At 36.0% G+C, this 25,834-nt stretch overlaps 2 protein-coding genes across 3 annotated transcripts in view; both read left to right on the forward strand.

Moving 5' to 3' along the window:
• Positions 1-25,834, forward strand: part of LOC134243140 (putative uncharacterized protein DDB_G0293878) — a 476,688-nt gene that overhangs the window by 384,373 nt on the left and 66,481 nt on the right. The gene's annotated exons all lie outside the window — the stretch shown is intronic.
• LOC134243147 (snRNA-activating protein complex subunit 5-like) lies at positions 522-7,428 on the forward strand. Of its 2 annotated transcripts, none has more exons than XM_062725380.1 (4): positions 522-608; positions 5,527-5,842; positions 6,299-6,532; positions 6,927-7,428. In XM_062725380.1, the coding sequence occupies exons 3-4, from the start codon at positions 6,329-6,331 to the stop codon at positions 7,083-7,085; spliced, it is 363 nt and encodes a 120-aa protein (XP_062581364.1). In that variant the 5' UTR covers positions 522-608; positions 5,527-5,842; positions 6,299-6,328; the 3' UTR covers positions 7,086-7,428. The 2 variants fall into 2 exon arrangements, with proteins under 2 accessions (XP_062581364.1, XP_062581365.1); XM_062725381.1 differs by having other exon boundaries at positions 577-613; positions 5,525-5,842.

A 25,834-nucleotide genomic window follows, 5' to 3' on the forward strand; every position in this document is an offset into this window, starting at 1 on the left:
GTCTGCAGACGAATAAATGTTACAACCTGGTTCACAATGCAAAAAGTTGGAAGAAAAGGAAGAAAGAAGAAAGTCAATTTTTTTTTCTTTTATCATAGTTATCATTTGTCATCTAATTTTCTCCGAGAAATATCATAAGACATTATTATTTCTTAGATTTTAAACATTGTAGACTTCACTTCTTAGGTCATCACCAAATACGAGTTATCGCCCTTTGAAGTACGATACGCTTCGAGCACCAATCTCCCATGCAGAGTTGTCGTTCGTTCCTCACTCAAACAGGTAGAGAGTGTTCGAGCACAAAACATGAAAATAATTAATTTTACCGTCAGTTATGCTTTACTGAAAAAAAATAAGCATTAATTTTTATGAAAAACATCATGTAAAAACATATTTAAGGACATTTCGGTGGTTTTGTTGGGCATTTCGGTGATTTTTAGGGGCATTTCGGTGATTACGGGGCATTCCGGTGATTCGTGTTACCCGGGTTTGCCTAGCCTACCCATTACCAACACTCTCATATACCATTTCATGTACGAGTTAATGAAAACTGATGCTCAAAACGAAAGTAGAACGTGATCCCGAAGAAAATTTTGTCCTTGTAGTTTGTAAGGTAAAATAGCGAAAAGTCTTTGCTTGACCCTTAGTTTGTAAATTTATAAGTACTTATTGATATATTTATTATTGATATATTTATAATCCAAGAGCCAAAAACCTATTCAAAAATGTTTACTTCAGAACTGTAGGCCTATACAGAAAGTCAGAAACGCTACAGTCATTACCATGATTACAGGCACAGACATAGGCGCTTGGTTACAGGATGGTGCATTTTACATATGTTATGTTTAACTAGGTGTATCATTAGAATAAAAATAATAATAAAAAAATGTGTTAATTTTAACGAATTTTTATTTTTAATTTAATGAGTATCTTCAGAGATGCGTCTTTTTCTGCACAGTTGTTATCAAATTTCTAAAACTTGGGGCTATACAACAATTAATTTGTGATGAAACAGTAATATCAAAGAACAGTCCTGGTTAAAGCTGAACACGACTCGTAAATAGGCACACGCCATTTTCGATATCATTATCTACAATACCACAAGATTAGGATGTACTCTCCACATTCATTACACCTGACTGCTTTATTGTCACGGGTATCGGCATGGAATGGCAACCTGTGTTCCTGCCATCTTGCATTGCCTTCGTTTACATTTTATTGCAGTTAATATGTGTATTTGTGTTTCTTTGTTAATACTGCACTGACCTGTACAACTATAATTGTAAGATTCTTTAGTATCTTACTTTCCTGCATTAAACGAAGTATCAGTTATATTTTTGTCGCTACCAAGAACTGTATGTGCAGTATTGTTACGGCTGAAAAAAGGGGGCAGGGCCTAATTTAGTTTTACACGGGAAAAGTTTACAATGTTGTCACACAATAATATGACTTTTATGTATTCCTCATAATACCTGAAAGTGAAATAATTTGCAACTTTAAACTTTAAATTGTATTAGCATAATAAACAACAACTAGGAGACTTATTGTTCACAGAACAATAAGAGGTCTTTCCACCTTCTTTGACTTTCAAATTTGTTTTATATCTGACTCCTAAAAATTAAATTCCATGAAAAAGATACCAAAAATCTCTTAAAGCAAAGAAAAAATGAAAAAAAAAGAATGACCTTGACCTTTGACCTTGAAAAAATATTCAAGGTCATATGTCAAGGGTCAAAATGTATTTGACCCCATGCTTCTACGACATATATTTTTCAAATTATAAGTTTTAATAGTAAGTACAAAGAAGTTTAAGGGCAATAACTCATATAAGGGGTCATCAGATCCTTTTGCACTTATACAGTGAAGTTAGAACTAAAGACCCTTAAGACATTAGTGATGGTTTGGTGTCTGTACGGTCTACGGTTTTGGAGGAGTAGCGATAACAAGGTTTTTCGCACAAGGGGCAATAACTTTTAAAAGGGTTAATATTAGGGGACAAGAGTGAAATCTTTGAAACAGTTTTAAGAATACAAATTAATGATGCATAGACATTAAGTATATGTTAAAAGACAAAAGAGATATAAAAAGAGCTAAATTTTCCATTTTTGGAATGACCTTGAACTTTGACCTTTACATTAATTGAAGGTCAAAGATCAATTAATCTTATGCAGTTGGTCCCATGTCTCTACGACTTGTCATTTTGAAAATTTTTAATTATTTGTAATATTCAAAAAGTTTCAGGGGCATTAATTCATTGAAGGGGTCACTGAATACTTTCGCAATGAATAGATTGAAGAGTCCCCTTGTTAGTCAAAGACATTTGTAAAGGTTTCATACCTCTACGGTTTACGGTTTAGTAGCGATAACAAGGGTTTTTAGCACAAGGGGCAACAACTTTTAAAAGGGTCAATCTCAGGGGCCAAGATTTATATCTTCTAAAGAGTTTCAAAAGTACATATTAAAGACATAAGATAGATCGTTTATGTTTAAGGACATAAGAGCTATTAAGAGAAATTTATTTCTCATATTTGGAATGACCTTGACCTTTGACCTTGAAATGAATTTAAAGACAAAAGGTCATTGTATGTTATGCAGTTGGTTTCATGTCTCTACGACTTTTCGTTTTGAAAATTTTGAATTTTTTGTAAAATTTATAAACTTTCAGGGGCAATTACTCATTGAAGGGGTCAAAGAAAACTTTCACAATGAATAGATTGAAAAGTCTCCTAAATTAGTTCAAGACAATGATGAAGGTTTTGTATCTCTACGGTTTACCGTTTCTGAGGAGTAGCGATAACAAGCTTAATGGTGAAAGGGCCAATAACTGCGTAAGGAGTCGAAGTTCAAATATACGGGGTCGTTTTTCGGAATAACTTTATATATCCAGTATCATGAACTAAAAAGTTTTTGGATAAGTCTTACGGTCTCAAAAGCTAAGGGGAGAAATAAAATAAAAAGAAACAGAAGCATTTCAAGAGGTCTTTCCACAGAAAGGTGGAAAGACCTAATAAAACTTATCAACGCATTGAAAAAAGTTGCTAGATAAACTGACTTTTTTATTGTCACGGGTATCGCCATGGAATGGCAACCTGTGTTCCTGCTATCTTGCATTGCCTTCGTTTACATTTTATTGCAGTTAATATGTGTATTTGTGTTTGTATATCCTTTGTTTAGTGCGATTATTCATTAAGTATCAAGAGAATGTATTTTATTTTTTATGTCGTGTTTTTATGTACAGGTTACTGGGCTTGAAAAGTGCTGCTGCTTTCTTTAAATCAGGAGCGTGATTTAATAGGTACACAAAATATTTGGTAAAGGTCAAACATATTTCAACATTGGCCTATTTACTTGAAATTTTAACTATTAAAATGTGAATTCTATTCAAAGCAGCAGCACTTTTCAGAAAGACCAAAGTAATCAGAAACAAATAATAGTTTGAATTTGAATTTCAACTAGGGTATGCCCTTGCGATATTGAAATTTGTTAATGACCTACATTCAGTAAACGTACTATGCATTCATCACATGACTGTCCATCGATGGGACAAACTTCATATAGTACAAAGTCATTAAGTGGGTTATACTATGCTATTTACATAAGTATTTAAATTCAGTGATATAGAACAGCTTAATAAAAATAAATTCAATTTTTAAAAAAATCCCCGTTTTTGCATGTCTATTTTCCATTGATTTCTCATAGTAGGCCATAAAAGTGCTGTGTAGCATATGTCTGCTTGCACCGATGTCGACTGATTACAATGAAATGTGTCTAAGCCAAGCCCTATATAGGGCTGGGACGATACAACTTTTTCAATATCGATACGTATCACGATATTTGAGCCACAATACGATATGTATCACGATATGTTTAACTGCTTATAAAATCTTTTTTTGCATTAAAATAAACAAATTATTTCTTTGCAAATAAGAATAATTTATTTTAAAAAAAGTTCTTTATATATTGTAAAAAAAATATTTGACTCAACTAGTGTTAATTATTTCATATCTTTATTTATATTTAGCTTATTTGTTTTATGTATTAAAACCCAAAAGTTCAATAAACAAAGAAAAACATAAGTCAGACATTTTTGGCAACATTTTGATATTTCTTCATATGTATCGATATGCGTTATCATTTTCACAGATATCAAGATATATCAATATCTCGATATATCGTCCCAGCCCTAGCCCTATATATAGGGGTCTTCAGATGTAGCGAAGATCCAAACAAAATGGCAGACATATTCCTTTTACGAATCATGTTCAGCTTTAACATGAGAATGGACTGGTAATATAATCATACAGCACAATGTGAAGTAATCATACTTCCGTATGCCTCATCCCAAACAAAGTGGTGGACAGTTACTCAAACAGTAGAAATACATCTTTTGCTTAAAAGTGTTCAAATGCAGAAATATTCAAACTATCCCTATTTTGGATTGCCTTAAAGAGGCTGGGGGGTAGCAGCCATTTTCAGACTATTTTGATCTCCTTTAAAAGAAGAGCTCCATATAAAGATATACAAAAATGATCAAATTTTAAAACTAAAATGTATGAATTTTTTCTTTACCAAATGATAGTTGACAGCTTAAGATACCATATCTAAAAAATAAGTTAAATCTGGTGGTTAATTTGTGGTTAATTTATTGACCCCCCCAGCCTCCTTAATATCTGTAGTATAAATATTAGTGTTATATGCTTGAAATTTTTGTTCCTTTTTAAAATAAAATGCAAAATTGTGCAAAATTGCATTGAAATGGACAAATGGTTAAATAAAGCTACATGAGTTAGTAAGATAAAGCTATATCAGTAATTCTGGCTTGGTAGGTAAATGTACTGATTGTATTGGACCTGTGTATGTCAAGAGTACAACCCCTTGGCCTTGGAGAGAGTGCAGTTGTATATTATTAATTTTATAACTATATACCTATCCAAGCTGATTTTAACATAGATCCTGCCTCTTTAAACCGCCAGAGATTTGGAACATGTAGACTTAGATCTGGTTTATAAGATGATTTCTATAACTGAATTTCAAAAGAGCAAACTTTTAACAAAATAACATGTATGAAGGCTGTTTGCGACATTTACTTTTACTCCATAAAGGACAGAGATAAATTCATGAAAATTTGTCAACATTTTATAAAGAAAGAATAAAACAAATGTGCAAAATTTTTAATTTATAGGATAAATAGACAAAGTTCTAGTGAAAATATATGTCAATTGTGGGTTCAGAGGTTACTGCTGAAAAAGAAATCAACATGATCATGGGGATCAATGAGCTGAATATAAAATTTCATTTTACCCAGGCAGTACTTCAAGAGCTGTCTGCACCATTTTAAGTGGATACCTATTTACTTTTTGAATTAGATCCTCATCTTCAGATTTCTTGAGAAAATTGTAAGGTCTAGACCTTAATGTCATATGACATATCTCATGTTAGTAGAATTTTTATTACAAAGTCTGAAAAGTGCAAATTTTTAACAAAGAATATAGAAAATGATACATTTTAACTTTATGTTTGGCAGAGAACAGAAATCCTTCCCTGGTGTACATGGAAGCTGACACTCTAAAACAAGAACAAAGAACCATACTACGTGAGAGATTTCTCCGCATGTGTGCAGCCATTACAGGACAGTCCGCTAACATTTGTATGCATGAGAAGACCAGTGTACAGTGTGTATTAAGTCACATAGACATTGATGTCCAACACATACAAGTCAAGGATCTCCTAACTCCAATGGGAAAAATTCCTCAAGCTGTGCTCCGTCTAAGTGATGTCATTTCAATTCAAATTCCCGACCTTCAAAGCAAAGACTTCTAAAATATCTTGTACTTGTTAAGAGGTATTATTATATTATATATACATGTACTACTACTAGTATTCTAGATGAAATTGTGTTAAAATCTAATAAATTCTCTTTTAGCTTGTCCTATTAGATATTTTTTATTAAATGCCCTTCAAAAGGCAATGGAGCGTTAGGATGCCTGTTACAGAAAAAAAATGTGGCACATGTTTTCATTTTCATTACCTGCCTTTATCCACCTTAGACTTAACTTGTTGAATGTGATTAAATATGTGCTTGTTGCTTAGTACACTGTATGGCTGAGATAATGTATACATGTATATAAACTATAACTATATTATTTTTTATGCCTCATCTTTATCATCTCTATTTTAAGTCCTAAAAAGTTGTGGGAAGAAATTGTTTGAATAAATTTATAATATTGCAATTCATAGAAATTTACCAGATAGTGCATTTGTGCATACATATACATACACATGTCTATTTCATTTTCAGTTCACAGTTCAAAGCCTAAGTAAATAAAACATGTCTGAATTGAAGGAATTAAAGCGTCTGAGAGATGAAGAGAGGACTTTGATGAACATTGCTAGTAAATTAAGCGATCAGTTGAATCGGATGAAGGTGGAGGAGCTAGCTCTACTGAGTATGTTACACAAGGAGGGACTGCCAGACAAAAGTGAGGAGAACAAGGAGGAGGAGGGGGAGAGAGAAGAAGAGGAGGAGGACCAGGTGAGGAGGGGACAGGGGGCAAACTTCCTTAAGAGGGTTGGGTGGTCATGGCCATTTTTACACTATATTGAATACTGAGCTCCTTTAGAAGGAGAGCTCCACATAAAGATATACAAAAATGATCAAATTTTAAAACTAAATTGTATGAATTTTTTCTTTGCCAAATGATAGTTGACAGCTAAAGATATCATATCTAAAAAATAAGTTATATCTGATAGTTAATTTGTTGACCTCCCAGCCTCCTTAAGTTAGGACCTCAATTTTAGGAACTAGAGATAGCAAAGCAATTTCAACTACTGATAGGTTTTGATTTTTTATAATATAGGCATTAAAAAAATGTGTACAACATAATCAATAAATTTTTCCAAGACTAATACTTTTGTGTATCTTACAGCAACCATCAACTTCACAACCAGTGACAGAGGAGACAGAAGAGCTAGTTCCCTTAGATCTCTCTGTGCACAATCTACAGCAGGTGGAAAGAATGGAGGAAGAAGAAGAGGATTTTGAAGATGATGATCTCACAATGATGATGACACAGATAAATGGATGATGATTATGATGTTTAATGATGAAAAATGAAGCAACATTTCTCCTAAATCATTCTGCATACATGTATTTCATGTCTGGGGAGAATATTAAAAATGCTTAGGATACAGTTTGTTACAGCTTAGAAGAATAAGTAATTCTGAATGTCTATCTCTAAGACCCTGAGATGTGTTACAAAATGTACAATACATGTAATAATACCGTATTTTGTGTTCAGTAATTCTAAGACAAAATGAAACTTTACATTAATGAATGTGTTACTTTCAATTGATGACAAGTTCAAATTTTCTTTAAAACTACAGTGTACATGTTTTTTTATAGTAATATTAAAGGTTAAAAAGTTGAAATTCTCTTTTGCTGAAACTAATAAAACCAGTTAAGGTCCCAACTTACCAGGTACAGTAAAACTCGGTTATAACAAAGTCTCTAGGACCTGTGGAATTACTTTGCTATATCCATAATTTGTTATATCCATATAAGGAATTCGTTATAAATTTTATAGCTGGGGTATTCAAGATAACTTCGTTATATCCATGAATTCGCAATATCCATGTTCATACTAAACGAGTTTCACTGTATATACAATATATATGAATACATACACCTGAAAATCAATATGGCCCATGGACCTTGACTATCTAGCTGCAGAACTGTAGCGTTATGGTTTTATATATTAGTATTTCACCATAAGGCTACAGATCCCGTAATGCAAAAAATGTGCAATTTACGGCGCAAGATTTTTTGCGCAGTTTGGAAAAATTTCTCCACTTTCCAACTTTGGTAAATCATCTATTTTTCACCCCCTAATTTCAGACACATTTTTAAACCAATTTGTAGATTTTATCCTCCTCTCAACACTTTATGACGACCCTACAGGCGATAAACTGGCTTGATTTGAATAGTCTGAGGGATTGTAGAAAATTCTAATTCAAGCCAGTTTATCGCTTGTAGAGACGACTATGAAGGGTTGGGAGGTGTATAAAATGTGTCTAGAATTATGGAGGGAAAGGTAGATAATTTACCAATGTTGGAAGGTGGAGAAATTCTCCCAAACAGTGCACAAAAAATCTTGGGACGAAAATTGCACATTTTTTGCATTACGGGATCTGTAGCGTTATGGTCAAAGACTAATACCCGGTATATAAAACCACAACGCTACAGATCTAAGCTGATATGTATCAGGAGCGGCCACTTTAGCCCACCTGGAATGGTTATTATGATTTGTCTCCTAAAAAGATCAGGGGTAATAAAAAAAGGTGCAATGTAAGTTAAATTCAATTAATGACCAAATTAGAACCACCCCCCTCCCCTGCTGTATTTTTTTTAATTACATGTATTATACTTACTTGTGTATTAAATTATTAAGCAACATAATTTCCTTGAACCCTCTGTCCTTGTTATAGAAATTTGAAACTCTCGTAAGTTAGTAAAAAGAGTCATTCATATTGAGGAGAACAGCTTATATAGATTGGGGGGGGGGGGGCTTATTGCTTACTTGTCGAAGAATTCTTTGATAAATTTTTTTAGTATGTACAGTATATCCCACTTTGCATCCTCAACCCTGGAAAATTCATCGTTTCTATTCCATATATGTATAACTTGAAACAAAAATTAAGTTACTCTTCCATTCACGAAAACTTGCACCTAGATTCCAAAGATGTATCCAATAAAATGACAAATAGAAAACAGAAATCTGCAGTGAATACAACATTTTCATGACATACATGGACTTAATGAGTTCCTCGATACAAAAATCTCCATATCTCGTAAAATTGAATTCTATTTAATTGCTCGTTTATTTTATATGTATACTTTTGGACTAAACAAAATGATTTAATTTTAGAATAAACCCATGCACTGGTCAATACGATTGCGTGGTACATGTTAATTTCCGTAAATGACAGATTATGTCGATATCATTATTTTATAAGTTTGACACATTACAACAAGACATCAACAAAGATAGTATTATTCCTATAAATGTTCCAGTAAATGTCCAAGGCCTTTGATCTAGTTTAACCAAATATTGCAGTAAATCACTATTGATAGTGCATTTATCTTAAATATAGGGCACTGACATAACCTAGTTTAACCGTAATATTCTACTAAATCACCGCCATTAGCTATATATATCAAACTGTAAAATTCATGTCGTTATGTATATTCACCATGTGGACTTAAAATGCGTCAAACTTCGGCGCTGCAAAAAGGAGAAAAAATGTACTTCATTTTTTAAAACTGCTATAAATATTGTGAACAAGAGGCCCAGGGGCCACAGCGCTCACCTGAGCACATCGGGCTTGAATTTAACCCCCCCCCCCCCCCCAGGCATTCATCATTTGAATCTACACTACCTGAGGATGATTCCATAAAAAAATCACTAATCATAGCTTTGAAGTACTTGAAAAGAAAATTTTTAAAGGTTTCCCTATATATCCCTATGTAAAACTTGGGTCGGCGATTTTGGCCCCACCCTAGCCCCGGGGGGTCATGATTTGAACAAACTTGAATCTACACTACCTGAGGATGATTCCACATGAATTTCAGCTTTCCTGGAGAAGAAGATTTTTAAAGATTTTTCCTATATATTCCTATGTTAAACTTCGGTCGGCTATTTTGGCCCCACCCTAGCCCCGGGGGTCATGATTTGAACAAATTTGAATCTACACTACCTGAGGATGATTCTACATGAGTTTCATCTAAATCTTTCCTGGCCCAGTGGTTCTGGAGAACAAGATTTTTAAAGATTTTTCCTATATATTCCTATGTAAAACTTTGGTCGGCCATTTTGGCCCCACCCTAGCCCCGGGGGTCATGATTTGAACAAACTTGAATCTACACTACCTGAGGATGATTCCACATGAGTTTCATCTTTCCTGGCCCAGTGGTTCTGGAGAAGAAGATTTTTAAAGATTTTTCCTATATATTCCTATGTAAAACTTGGGTCGGCCATTTTGGCCCCACCCTAGCCCCGGGGGTCATGATTTGAACAAACTTGAATCTACACTACCTGAGGATGATTCCACATGAGTTTCATCTTTCCTGGCCCAGTGGTTCTGGAGAAGAAGATTTTTAAAGATTTTTCCTATATATTCCTATGTAAAACTTGGGTCGGCCATTTTGGCCCCACCCTAGCCCCGGGGGTCATGATTTGAACAAACTTGAATCTACACTACCTGAGGATGATTCCACATGAGTTCCATCTTTCCTGGCCCAGTGGTTCTTAAGAAGAAAATTTTTTAAAAATCCATTAATTTTTCTCTAATTCATAATTATCTCCCCTTGGAAAAGGGCGTAGCCCTTTATTTGAACAAACTTGAATCCCCTTCACCCAAGGATACTTTGTGCCAAGTTTGATTGAAATTGGCCCAGCGGTTCTTGAGAAGAAGTCGAAAATGTGAAAAGTTTACGACGACGACAACAACGACAACGACTACAACGACGACAGACAACGGACAAATTTTGATCAGAAAAGCTCACTTGAGCCTTCGGCTCAGGTGAGCTAAAAATACTTCAATGATACCCCGTTTTCTATTTAAGCGAAAATTTATGAGCATCTGTTCATCATTATAATAAATCAGCTAATCCTCTGCAGAACTTACCTCTATAGCCATATTTTTACGTTTATCTATTTACACCGGTACATTGGTCTCAATAATGCGGATTTTTTTAGCTTGCGTGTTTCTGGGGGTTTTTTTTGGGGGGGGGGGCATTTAGATTGTTTGCTTGTAGCGGGGGTTAAATTCTGCCAATGTTTATATAAAAAAAACAGCTGTGATTTACATATATTTCCAAACAAGCAAATTGGTCCCCCCGCTTTCGGTGTCTCTGTGGGTGAGATGTCACTTTATGACGTCTTCTGCAAATACGAACGCCCTATCATATGCAATTGAGAAATTATTACCGAAATTGATTTTTTTTTTCAAATAAGGTCAATCGTGAAGGTCAAGAGGTCGGAAATCATAGCATGCTCGGAAATATCTTGTCATAGGTAATGCACATGTCAAATATGAACACCCTATCTCTTCTCAATCAAAAGTTATAAGGAAAAAAATAACAATTTGAAAAGTAGGTCAAACTTTAAGTTCAAGGTCACAAAGTAAGAAATCATAGCGTTTTTAGGAAGTCTCGAGTAATACACATTTTGATATGAAAGCCCTATCTCTTCTCATTCAAAAGTTATGACCCATTCAAAGTAATGTTTTTTTTTTTAAATGTAGGTCAAACTAGGAGGTCAAGGTTGCGGCGTCAAAAATCATAGTGTATTTGCAAAGGCCTATCACAGGTAATATACGTGTTTATTATGAAAGTCCTGTCTCTTCTCATTCAAAGATATGACAACGGTAAAGTTTTTGTAAAGTAAGTCAAACTTCAAGGTCAAGGTCATGAGGTCAAAAATCATAATGTAGTAAGGAAGGTCTGGTTACAGGTAATACACATTTTTAATATAAAGCCCTATCTCTTTTCATTAAAAAGTTTTGGCCAATTCAAAGTAATAATTAATTTTTTTAAAAATAGGTCAAACTTCAAGGTCACGGGGTGAAAAATCATAGATATGTAATATGAAAGTCCTGTCCCTTCTCATTCAAAAGATATGATCAAGGTTAAAGTTGTGAAATCAGAAGTTGGACGGTTATTCGCTATTCGCCATTCGAATGGCGAACCGCAGGCTGTCTGCCGTTCGCTATTCAAATTACCGTAAATGTCCTAATAATTTTTTTTTTCAAAAAACTTTAAAAACGCATCATAATCCGTGTTTAAGAAGAAAAGCAAAGACTTCACTTAAAGAAGAGGACTGAGGACCCCAAACCAATGCAGCTAGCCTGACCAAAATGATGACTATTTAGCTAGCCTGGTCAAAATTGGATAAAAAAAAACTGTTGAATACAATAAAAAGTATTTGTCATCTTCAAATTTTTACAGGGGAGGGGTATGGGAAAAAAAAGCTAGCCCGGAGAAAATTGGAAAAAAAAAAAAAAACGTATAATTCTATTATATGAATACAATAAATTGCCCTGGGGTCTGGCTAACATCGAAGATCCCATATTAACATCTTCATATTTTTACAGGGGAGGGGTATGGGAGGGACCCTTCCACTGTCAAAAGGAATTTATGTTACAAGACCGGGAACCCATTTAGCTAGCCCGGAGAAAATTGGAAAAAAACGTATAATTCTATTATATGTATTTCTGAATAAGAGTACATTGCCCTGGGGTCTGGCTAACATCGAAGATCCCATATTTAGACCTTCATATTTTTACAGGGGAGGGGTATGGGAGGGACCCTCCTACTGTCAAAGGGAATTTATGTTACAAGACCGGGAACCCATTTAGCTAGCCCGGATGAAATTGGGGAAAAAAGCCTTATAATTCTATTACTGTATATGTATTTCTGAATAAGGGTACACTGCCCGGGGGGCTGGCTAACATCGAAGATCCCATATTTAGAACTTCATATTTTTACAGGGGAGGGGTATGGGAGGGACCCTTCCACTGTTAAAAGGAATTTATGTTACAAGACCGGGAACCCATTTAGCTAGCCCGGAGAAAATTGGAAAGAAACCCGTATAATTCTATTATATGTATTTCTGAATAAGAGTACATTACCCTGGGGTCTGGCTAACATCGAAGATCCCATATTTAGACCTTCATATTTTTACAGGGGAGGGGTATGGGAGGACCCTTCCACTGTTAAAAGGAATTTATGTTACAAGACCGGGAACCCATTTAGCTAGCCCGGAGAAAATTGGAAAGAAAAGTATAATTCTATTATATGTATTTCTGAATAAGAGTACATTGCCCTGGGGTCTGGCTAACATCGAAGATCCCATATTTAGACCTTCATATTTTTACAGGGGAGGGGTATGGGAGGAACCCTTCCACTGTTAAAAGGAATTTATGTTACAAGACCGGGAACCCATTTAGCTAGCCCGGAGAAAATTGGAAAAAAACTTATAATTCTATTATATGTATTTCTGAATAAGGGTACATTGCCCTGGGGTCTGGCTAACATCGAAGATCCCATATTTAGACCTTCATATTTTTACAGGGGAGGGGTATGGGAGGGACCCTTCCACTGTTAAAAGGAATTTATGTTACAAGACCGGGAACCCATTTAGCTAGCCCGGAGAAAATTGGAAAAAAAAACGTATAATTCTATTATATGTATTTCTGAATAAGAGTACATTGCCCTGGGGTCTGGCTAACATCGAAGATCCCATATTTAGACCTTCATATTTTTACAGGGGAGGGGTATGGGAGGGACCCTCCACTGTTAAAAGGAATTTATGTTACAAGACCGGGAACCCATTTAGCTAGCCCGAAGAAAATTGGAAAAAAGCCTTATAATTCTATTATATGTATTTCTGAATAAGAGTACATTGCCCTGGGGTCTGGCTAACATCGAAGATCCCATATTTAGAACTTCATATTTTTACAGGGGAGGGGTATGGAGGGACCCTTCCACTGTTAAAAGGAATTTATGTTACAAGGGAACCCTTCTTATAACTATTATATGTATTTCTGAATAAAAGGAATTTATGTTACAAGACCGGGAACCCATTTAGCTAGCCCGGAGAAAATTGGAAATAAAACCCGTATAATTCTATTATATGTATTTCTGAATAAGAGTACATTGCCCTGGGGTCTGGCTAACATCGAAGATCCCATATTTAGACCTTCATATTTTTACAGGGGAGGGGTATGGGAGGGACCCTTCCACTGTTAAAGGGAATTTATGTTACAAGACCGGGAACCCATTTAGCTAGCCCGGAGAAAATTGGAAAAAAAGCCTTATAATTCTATTATATGTATTTCTGAATAAGGGTACATTGCCCGGGGGGCTGGCTAACATCGAAGATCCCATATTTAGAACTTCATATTTTTACAGGGGAGGGGTATGGGAGGGACCCTTCCACTGTTAAAAGGAATTTATGTTACAAGACCGGGAACCCATTTAGCTAGCCCGGAGAAAATTGGAAAAAAACGTATAATTCTATTATATGTATTTCTGAATAAGAGTACATTGCCCTGGGGTCTGGCTAACATCGAAGATCCCATATTTAGACCTTCATATTTTTACAGGGGAGGGGTATGGGAGGGACCCTCCTACTGTCAAAGGGAATTTATGTTACAAGACCGGGAACCCATTTAGCTAGCCCGGATGAAATTGGGAAAAAAAAGCCTTATAATTCTATTATATGTATTTCTGAATAAGGGTACATTGCCCGGGGGGCTGGCTAACATCGAAGATCCCATATTTAGAACTTCATATTTTTACAGGGGAGGGGTATGGGAGGGACCCTTCCACTGTTAAAAGGAATTTATGTTACAAGACCGGGAACCCATTTAGCTAGCCCGGAGAAAATTGGAAAAAAAACGTATAATTCTATTATATGTATTTCTGAATAAGAGTACATTGCCCTGGGGTCTGGCTAACATCGAAGATCCCATATTTAGACCTTCATATTTTTACAGGGGAGGGGTATGGGAGGGACCCTCCTACTGTCAAAGGGAATTTATGTTACAAGACCGGGAACCCATTTAGCTAGCCCGGATGAAATTGGGAAAAAAAGCCTTATAATTCTATTATATGTATTTCTGAATAAGGGTACATTGCCCGGGGGGCTGGCTAACATCGAAGATCCCATATTTAGAACTTCATATTTTTACAGGGGAGGGGTATGGGAGGGACCCTTCCACTGTTAAAAGGAATTTATGTTACAAGACCGGGAACCCATTTAGCTAGCCCGGAGAAAATTGGAAAAAAACGTATAATTCTATTATATGTATTTCTGAATAAGAGTACATTGCCCGGGCGGCTAAATATCGGGTTCGATATTCAAATATGTCTACTACATGTTTACTTTCTATAAATAGCAGGCAAACCCCTTCTCTTTTGGAAAAACCCCCTGGATTTTATACGAAACTATGTTTAGCTTTCACTTGTGGTACTTGTTAATAAACAATATTAATTGCATCACATTTGTATTTACGTCAGAAATTGGAAGAAAAAACCTCGAGGTTGTTTTCTGATTGTTTAGGTGCGATTGACTGAACAATCATCGGTCTTGGAGACATCTTAGCCTTGTAATTTGTTTTATATTACGACTTTTATTTTGCCCCCGTAAACGAAATTTGGGGTTGGGGGGTTATAATTTTTTCGTCTAGATGTTTAGCTGTCCCTCTGTTTGTTCGTCCGCAAAAACTTTAACCTTGGCCATGCCTTTTGATTTAGTGGAGCTATGACTTTCTCATTTCACATGCGTATTTCTTGTGACCTTTCTTTGGATACCACCAAATTTGACCTTTTGACCTGGTAGTGTGACCCACTTTTACACAACATTTCCAAACTTTTTCTTTGTCCAAATCTTTTGAACAGTAGATACCAGGACATTTATACTTCATATATATTTTTTATGGAAAGACATTTTATTTGATACCAACAATTATGACCTTTTTTTGAACTTGAACTTGTAGATTTCTATCCTTGTGAAAAAACTTTAACCTTGGCCATAATTTTTTGAACGGTAAGGGATAGGGCTTTCATACTTCACATATATAGTCCTTGTGAGTAGTTCCTTTATTTGATACCAAGAACTTTGACCCTTTGACCTTGAAATTTGAACTACCTTTAAAAAGCAAACCTTGACCAAAACTTTAAAAGGATAAAGACTAGTGCATTTATACTTTACATATTTCATCCTTGTGACAAGACCTTCCTTTCTTTGCGTACTACCAAATCTGAACCTTTGACCTTGGCCTTGGACCTACATTTCAAAATTGACAACCTTGACCCTAACCTTTGAAGTGGTAGGGCTTCCATACTTCACATATGTATTTTTTGTGGCAAGTCCTTTCATTCGGTACTAATAACCATGAACTTTTGACCTTGACTTTGGAGATTTCAGTACTTATGAAAAAACTTCAATCCTGGCCATAACTTTTAAACGCTAAGTGCTAGTGATATTTCACATATGTAATCCTTTTGACAAGACCTTTCATTTAATATAAAGAATTATGACCTTTTGACCTAGGAGTTAGACCTACTTTTTAAACTCGGTAACCTTGGCCATAACTTTTGAAGGGTTAGAGCTAAGGCTTCCATGCTTTGCATATGTATTCTTCTTTGCAAGACCTTATAATGGATACTAATTGCCTTGACCTTGGAGATTACTTATGAAAAAAAACTTTTAACCATGGCCTACTTTCATATTTCACAATTGTATTTCCAATGAGAATACCCTACTTTGTACACAAATATATTAAATTTGCATGTAAGAAATGTTTGACCTTTGCTATGTTGCCATTTGGGGGCATCAGTGTTGCACAAACACATCCTTTTTGAATTTTGTTTCTCAACGAAAATGAAGACAAATTCTTCATTTTATAGTAGCAATATCTAAAATATAAGTTCATTTTTTTTCAGTTGTAAAAGTTTCATTATCAACTTTTGTTTGATATTATACAGATATAGATCCACAGATACAGTTGTGTATATCGACTTCAAAGAAAGGGGCAATACTCTTTTTATGAAGTCGATATATCTATTGATTGATTGACTGAAAGGCCTATGTTTGTTTGTTTTTTTAACTGAAATAAATAAAACAAAATGACTTGTATAAGCCATACGTTTCATCTTTCTTCTTTTTATCTGAAAAAGAAGTTTTAAGGGGTATATAGGAATTATCTATGAAATATCTGTTCGTTTCGATTGCTGTCTGGTTGCCTGTGCATACGGGTCTGATCCATATCTTTCTTATGGTGAAACTTTATAATCTACTTTTTCCTACAAAAATTGCTCAAGATCCTATAAAAGTTGCCCATGACCTAAGGATGTGGCATGACCTTAACCAAAGGTCATTAGGACACGTTCAAGGTTACTCCTACAAGTAAGAGCCTCGGTTAACGTCCCTACTCTCCCTATATACCGTTACGCGGCGCCAAGTCAAAAGTATCTCGCCGTGAATCTCTAGCATGCTGGAGTAGTTCAAGGTCACTAAGAGAAAAATTTCATAATTTGTGTCCGGCCCATATCTTTTTTATGTATAAACTTTTTGAGTTCCCATTTACGATTACTTATGAATTGAGGTTATTTTCTTCCCCATGCAAAAAACTTGAATTTACCACTGTCATGACCTTGACTCATAGTAATTTGTGCAAGTTCAAGGTCACTAAAAGAAAAGTGCATGATTTATTTCTGGTCAATATCTTTCGTATGGATATTTTGTGGGTTCTTCTTTGATACAAAGATTGCTAGAGTTTGACTTGACCATTATTCAAGGTTATATGTGTAAGTTCAAGGTCACTGGAAGAAGAAAAATGAATTCATATTCGATCAATATCTTTCAGAGATGAGTTTCTATTTTATTTGGGCAAGTTCAAGGTCTTGTCCATATTTTCACTCGAAATAATTTAATTCCTTTATCAATCACAAATATCCATACATAGCGCATGTTCAAATGTCAAAGTAAGGCATCAACTGACAAAGTCAGTGTTTTTTGGAATTAAAAGCCTTTAACTCAATGTTTAAACAAATTGTGAACACCAATACTAATATTACATGTAGTAACTTGGCACTTTCTCTGAAAAAACTTTCGGAGGTATTGTCCCTTTTGAACAATTCTAGTTTAACACAATTTAAAGAAAACTAGAGGTACTGAGTGCAACGAGCTCATTGCCCCAGCCTCCCATGTCACTGTTTAGCTCTTGGAGCCCCGACAAGTGTCAGATAAAAAGTAAAATTTCAGGTGCACAATGAAATTATGTAATGCAGAATCTGTGAAAGTATCATTAAATATTATTCAGTGGTATAGGAGGAGATAGTTGCGGATATGAAAAGAGATGGGTACCTTCAATATTATGGAAAAAATGGCAGTGTCATTGTTTTGTTCTGGAAAACTCAAAATATATGTCCGATCAAAAAGTAAAATAAAAGGTCACAATTACAGTATATAAAAAAGATTCTGTGAAAGTCTCATTAAATTTCATTCAGTGGTAAAAGAGGAGTTGCGGATAAGAGATAGGTACCCCATAGCGTAACAGACGGACGGACAACCCGATTACTATATACTATCCAGCTTTTCATGCGGGTGTATAATAATAAGCTGTTTACTTTAATTGAGTTTCCTGTTTTAATTCACTGAGCTGAATTCTCGAGTGAACCTGCTATTTACAGGTGTCATAACAGTATTTCACTAGAGTTTACGTCACATCATGGCTGACGCAAAATAATTCCTGAATCTCCCCTTCCGATTCTAGCATTTTGATAAGAGAATGGAGCTGATTTTTTAATGAGATGAAAAACAACATGTAAACTTTCTATATTGACCAGATTTATTAAAATTTAGGGCATGGTGATTTTTTTGTATACTTTATTTGAGAGGGGAGTGATTAGGCTTTAGACTTGATTTTCAGGCACCTGCTCGACTTCGACCGAAACAAACTTTCGTGATTTGCTGGATGGCTATGTACGGAAGCCCATTTAGTACCTATAAAAATATTTTTGAAATTTGATATAACGAATTGTCGAATTTGTTATAAGAAATTTTATTCATTATAACAATTTCTTTGAATTTGTTATAACGATTTTAATCTGTTATAACAAATTAGTTGATTTCATTCTAACGAATTCTTCAATTTGTAATAACGATTTAAATTCGTTAAAACGAATTCAAAATTTGTCATAACAAATTAAATTCGTTTAGACAAATTCTAAAGATTGTTATAACAAATTAAATTCGTTTAATCAAATTCAATAATCAGGGTCTATAGAAAAATACATATGAATTCGATATAATGATTTGTCGAAATCGTTTTAACGAATTTAATTCGTTATAACAAACTATGGAATTCGTTTAAACGAATTCAATGTGTTATAACAAGTTTTAGAATCTGTTATAGCCAGTTTAATTCGTTTTATCAAATTCTTGAATTCGTTGTAACAAAATCAACAAATTTGTTATAACAGATTAAATTCATTATAACGAATTCAAAGAAATTGTTATAACGAATAAATAATTCGACAATTCGTTACATCAGATTCAAAAATATTTTTCGATAGGTCCTAAATGGGCTTCCGTAGCTATGTACTTTTTTGGTAATAAAATCTTTTTAAAGAATTGTTTTACAAGATCTAAAATTAAACTTCTCAGAAGTTTGTTTTAAATTAATTACATCTTTTCAAACTTGCGTAATTTTGGTAAGAATATATAGCTGAATTTAATACTGTTGTGCAATCTAAAGGAAGCCCACAAGTGGTAGATATATTCTACGTATTGAGCCCGATGTTTATTCGTGTAACAGGAAAGGAGAAAATGTATGGCTGGACCGGGAATCGAATCCGGGACCCCTGCATCTCCAGTCAGGTGGTCTACCAACTGAGCTATTAAGGCCGATATCCACAGCCCAAACCATTACATTCCTCCCTCCTTAAATTGTCTTCGCCCTCGAAGACACAACCCAAGTTCTTATTGCCCCTGGAAGGACTTTCACCTGCAATTCCAGGGGTGGTCAACGGCACCAAATCTGTAACAGGAAAGGAGAAAATGTATGGCTGAACCGGGAATCGAACCCGAGACCCCTGTATCTCTAGTCAGGTGCACTATCTACTGAGCTATCCAGGCCGATATCCACGGCCCAAACCATTACATTCCTCCCTCCTTAAATTGTCTTCGCCCTCGAAGACACAACCCAAGTTCTTATTGCCCCTGGAGGACTTTCACCTGCAATTCCAGGGGTGGTCAACGGCACCAAATCTGTAACAGGAAAGGAGAAAATGTATGGCTGAACCGGGAATCGAACCCTGGACCCATGCATCTCCAGTCAGGTGCTCTACCAACTAAGCTATTCAAGCCGATATCCACAGCCCAAACCATTACATTCGTATAGTATAGTAGGGCTGAAAACTTGAGGGCTCTATCTTGGAAACTAGAGATGGTTCCATCACCATTTAATTCTTAGTTCAGAAGTCAAAAAAGCTAATTTATAAAAATGTTTGTTTCCTTTTGATAAATTCACTCCCCTGTAAAAATATGAATATGTTAGCCAGACCCCCCCCAGGGCAATGTACTTTATTCAGAAATACATATAACTATACGGGTTTTTTTTCACCAAATTTTCTCCGGGCTAGCTAAATGGGTTCCGGTCTTGTAACATAAATTTCTTTGATAGTCAGGAATTCCCTCCAATACCCCTCCCCTGTAAAAATATGAAGGTCTAAATATGGGATCTTCGATGTTAGCCAGACCCCAGGGCAATGTACTCTTATTCAGAAATACATATAATAGAATTATACGGTTTTTTTTCCAATTTTCTCGGGCTAGCTAAAGAATATACCACTCCCCTGTAAAAATATGAAGTCTAAATATGGGATCTTCGATGTTAGCCAGACCCCAGGGCAATGTACTCTTATTCAGAAATACATATAATAGAATTATACGGGTTTTTTTCCAGTTTTCTCCGGGCTAGCTAAATGGGTTCCGGTCTTGTAACATAAATTCCCTTTGACAGTAGGAGGGTCCCTCCAATACCCCTCCCCTGTAAAAATATGAAGGTCTAAATATGGGATCTTCGATGTTAGCCAGACCCCAGGGCAATGTTCTCTTATTCAGAAATACATATAATAGAATTATACGTTTTTTTCCAATTTTCTCCGGGCTAGCTAAATGGGTTCCCGGTCTTGTAACATAAATTCCCTTTGACAGTAGGAGGGTCCCTCCAATACCCCTCCCCTGTAAAAATATGAAGGTCTAAATATGGGATCTTCGATGTTAGCCAGACCCCAGGGCAATGTACTCTTATTCAGAAATACATATAATAGAATTATAAGGTTTTTTTTCCCCAATTTTCTCCGGGCTAGCTAAATGGGTTCCCGGTCTTGTAACATAAATTCCTTTTAACAGTGGAAGGGTCACTCCCATACTCCTCCCCTGTAAAAATATGAAGGTCTAAATATGGGATCTTCGATGTTAGCCAGACCCCAGGGCAATGTACTCTTATTCAGAAATACATATAATAGAATTATAAGGTTTTTTTTCCCCAATTTTCTCCGGGCTACCTAAATGGGTTCCCGGTCTTGTAACATAAATTCCTTTTAACAGTGGAAGGGTCACTCCCATACTCCTCCCCTGTAAAAATATGAAGGTCTAAATATGGGATCTTCGATGTTAGCCAGCCCCCCGGGCAATGTACCCTTATTCAGAAATACATATAATAGAATTATAATTTTTTTTTCCAATTTTCTCCGGGCTAGCTAAATGGGTTCCCGGTCTTGTAACATAAATTCCTTTTAACAGTGGAAGGGTCCCTCCCATACCCCTCCCCTGTAAAAATATGAAGGTCTAAATATGGGATCTTCGATGTTAGCCAGACCCCAGGGCAATGTACTCTTATTCAGAAATACATATAATAGAATTATAAGGTTTTTTTTCCCAATTTTCTCCGGGCTAGCTAAATGGGTTCCCGGTCTTGTAACATAAATTCCCTTTGACAGTAGAAGGGTCCCTCCAATACCCCTCCCCTGTAAAAATATGAAGGTCTAAATATGGGATCTTCGATGTTAGCCAGACCCCAGGGCAATGTACTCTTATTCAGAAATACATATAATAGAATTATAAGGTTTTTTTTCCCCAATTTTCTCCGGGCTAGCTAAATGGGTTCCCGGTCTTGTAACATAAATTCCTTTAAACAGTGGAAGGGTCACTCCCATACCCCTCCCCTGTAAAAATATGAAGGTCTAAATATGGGATCTTCGATGTTAGCCAGACCCCAGGGCAATGTACTCTTATTCAGAAATACATATAATAGAATTATAAGGTTTTTTTTCCCCAATTTTCTCCGGGCTAGCTAAATGGGTTCCCGGTCTTGTAACATAAATTCCCTTTGACAGTAGGAGGGTCCTCCCAATACCCCTCCCCTGTAAAAATATGAAGGTCTAAATATGGGATCTTCGATGTTAGCCAGACCCCAGGGCAATGTACTCTTATTCAGAAATACATATAATAGAATTATAAGGTTTTTTTCCAATTTTCTCCGGGCTAGCTAAATGGGTTCCCGGTCTTGTAACATAAATTCCCTTTGACAGTAGGAGGGTCCTTCCAATACCCCTCCCCTGTAAAAATATGAAGGTCTAAATATGGGATCTTCGATGTTAGCCAGACCCCAGGGCAATGTACTCTTATTCAGAAATACATATAATAGAATTATAAGGTTTTTTTCCAATTTTCTCCGGGCTAGCTAAATGGGTTCCCGGTCTTGTAACATAAATTCCTTTTAACAGTGGAAGGGTCCCTCCCATACCCCTCCCCTGTAAAAATATGAAGGTCTAAATATGGGATCTTCGATGTTAGCCAGACCCCAGGGCAATGTACTCTTATTCAGAAATACATATAATAGAATTATACGTTTTTTTTTCCAATTTTCTCCGGGCTAGCTAAATGGGTTCCCGGTCTTGTAACATAAATTCCCTTTGACAGTAGGAGGGTCCCTCCAATACCCCTCCCCTGTAAAAATATGAAGGTCTAAATATGGGATCTTCGATGTTAGCCAGACCCCAGGGCAATGTACTCTTATTCAGAAATACATATAATAGAATTATAAGGTTTTTTTTCCAATTTTCTTCGGGCTAGCTAAATGGGTTCCCGGTCTTGTAACATAAATTCCCTTTGACAGTAGGAGGGTCCCTCCCATACCCCTCCCCTGTAAAAATATGAAGGTCTAAATATGGGATCTTCGATGTTAGCCAGACCCCAGGGCAATGTACTCTTATTCAGAAATACATATAATAGAATTATGTTTTTTTCCAATTTTCTCCGGGCTAGCTAAATGGGTTCCCGGTCTTGTAACATAAATTCCTTTTAACAGTGGAAGGGTCCCTCCCATACCCCTCCCCTGTAAAAATATGAAGGTCTAAATATGGGATCTTCGATGTTAGCCAGACCCCAGGGCAATGTACTCTTATTCAGAAATACATATAATAGAATTATAAGGTTTTTTTTCCCCAATTTTCTCCGGGCTAGCTAAATGGGTTCCCGGTCTTGTAACATAAATTCCCTTTGACAGTAGAAGGGTCCCTCCAATACCCCTCCCCTGTAAAAATATGAAGGTCTAAATATGGGATCTTCGATGTTAGCCAGACCCCAGGGCAATGTACTCTTATTCAGAAATACATATAATAGAATTATAAGGTTTTTTTTCCAATTTTCTCCGGGCTAGCTAAATGGGTTCCCGGTCTTGTAACATAAATTCCTTTTAACAGTGGAAGGGTCCCTCCCATACCCCTCCCCTGTAAAAATATGAAGGTCTAAATATGGGATCTTCGATGTTAGCCAGACCCCAGGGCAATGTACTCTTATTCAGAAATACATATAATAGAATTATAAGGCTTTTTTTTTCCAATTTTCTCCGGGCTAGCTAAATGGGTTCCCGGTCTTGTAACATAAATTCCTTTTAACAGTGGAAGGGTCCCTCCCATACCCCTCCCCTGTAAAAATATGAAGGTCTAAATATGGGATCTTCGATGTTAGCCAGACCCCAGGGCAATGTACTCTTATTCAGAAATACATATAATAGAATTATAAGGTTTTTTTTCCAATTTTCTTCGGGCTAGCTAAATGGGTTCCCGGTCTTGTAACATAAATTCCTTTTAACAGTGGAAGGGTCCCTCCCATACCCCTCCCCTGTAAAAATATGAAGGTCTAAATATGGGATCTTCGATGTTAGCCAGACCCCAGGGCAATGTACTCTTATTCAGAAATACATATAATAGAATTATACGGTTTTTTTTTTCCAATTTTCTCCGGGCTAGCTAAATGGGTTCCCGGTCTTGTAACATAAATTCCCTTTGACAGTAGGAGGGTCCCTCCAATACCCCTCCCCTGTAAAAATATGAAGGTCTAAATATGGGATCTTCGATGTTAGCCAGACCCCAGGGCAATGTACTCTTATTCAGAAATACATATAATAGAATTATAAGGTTTTTTTTCCAATTTCCTCCGGGCTAGCTAAATGGGTTCCCGGTCTTGTAACATAAATTCCTTTTAACAGTGGAAGGGTCCCTCCCATACCCCTCCCCTGTAAAAATATGAAGGTCTAAATATGGGATCTTCGATGTTAGCCAGACCCCAGGGCAATGTACTCTTATTCAGAAATACATATAATAGAATTATAAGGCTTTTTTCCAATTTTCTTCGGGCTAGCTAAATGGGTTCCCGGTCTTGTAACATAAATTCCTTTTAACAGTGGAAGGGTCCCTCCCATACCCCTCCCCTGTAAAAATATGAAGGTCTAAATATGGGATCTTCGATGTTAGCCAGACCCCAGGGCAATGTACTCTTATTCAGAAATACATATAATAGAATTATACAGGTTTTTTTCCAATTTTCTCCGGGCTAGCTAAATGGGTTCCCGGTCTTGTAACATAAATTCCTTTTAACAGTGGAAGGGTCCCTCCCATACCCCTCCCCTGTAAAAATATGAAGTTCTAAATATGGGATCTTCGATGTTAGCCAGCCCCCCCGGGCAATGTACCCTTATTCAGAAATACATATAATAGAATTATAAGGCTTTTTTTCCAATTTTCTTCGGGCTAGCTAAATGGGTTCCCGGTCTTGTAACATAAATTCCTTTTAACAGTGGAAGGGTCCCTCCCATACCCCTCCCCTGTAAAAATATGAAGGTCTAAATATGGGATCTTCGATGTTAGCCAGACCCCAGGGCAATGTACTCTTATTAGGAAATACATATAATAGAATTATAAGGTTTTTTTTTCCAATTTTCTCCGGGCTAGCTAAATGGGTTCCCGGTCTTGTAACATAAATTCCTTTTAACAGTGGAAGGGTCCCTCCCATACCCCTCCCCTGTAAAAATATGAAGGTCTAAATATGGGATCTTCGATGTTAGCCAGCCCCCGGGCAATGTACTCTTATTCAGAAATACATATAATAGAATTATACGGTTTTTTTTTTCCAATTTTCTCCGGGCTAGCTAAATGGGTTCCCGGTCTTGTAACATAAATTCCTTTTAACAGTGGAAGGGTCCCTCCCATACCCCTCCCCTGTAAAAATATGAAGGTCTAAATATGGGATCTTCGATGTTAGCCATACCCGAGGGCAATGCACTCTTATTCAGAAATACATATAATAGAATTATACAGGTTTTTTTTTTCCAATTTTCTCCGGGCTAGCTAAATGGGTTCCCGGTCTTGTAACATAAATTCCTTTTGACAGTGGAAGGGTCCCTCCCATACCCCTCCCCTGTAAAAATTTGAAGATGTACAAATACTTATTATTGTATTCAACAGTTTTTTTTTTATCCAATTTTGACCAGGCTAGCTAAATAGTCATCATTTTGGTCAGGCTAGCTGCATTGGTTTGGGGTCCTCAGTCCTCTTCTTTAAGTGAAGTCTTTGCTTTTCTTCTTAAACACGGATTATGATGCGTTTTTAAAGTTTTTTGAAAAAAAAATTATTAGGACATTTACGGTAATTTGAATAGCGAACGGCAGACAGCCTGCGGTTCGCCATTCGAATGGCGAATAGCGAATAGCGAATAACCGTCCAACTTCTGATTAAATTCTTCCAGAGAGGGCGCACTGGCAATACTATATATAAAATTTCATCATTTTACTTTCAAATGGTTTAATTTACATGTGGAATGATTCCTTTACTTGAGTCTGCATCGTGATTTGAAAAAGAGAAACTAAATATATTATTTTTTGCCTTTCAAAATGATTTATGAAATAACCATATTATAGTTAC

This window comes from Saccostrea cucullata, unplaced genomic scaffold (assembly GCF_032062105.1).
Source record: "Saccostrea cucullata isolate Sc308-1 unplaced genomic scaffold, CSIRO_AGI_Scuc_v1 ctg161, whole genome shotgun sequence".
Taxonomy (NCBI): Eukaryota; Metazoa; Mollusca; class Bivalvia; order Ostreida; family Ostreidae; genus Saccostrea; species Saccostrea cuccullata.

Coding starts and splice junctions, on each gene's coding strand:
- LOC134243147 (XM_062725380.1), top strand. CDS start 6,329: ATGTCTGAATTGAAGGAATTAAAGCGTCTGAGAGATGAAGAGAGGACT. Junction 6,533..6,926: donor AAGAAGAGGAGGAGGACCAG/GTGAGGAGGGGA, acceptor TGTATCTTACAG/CAACCATCAACTTCACAACC.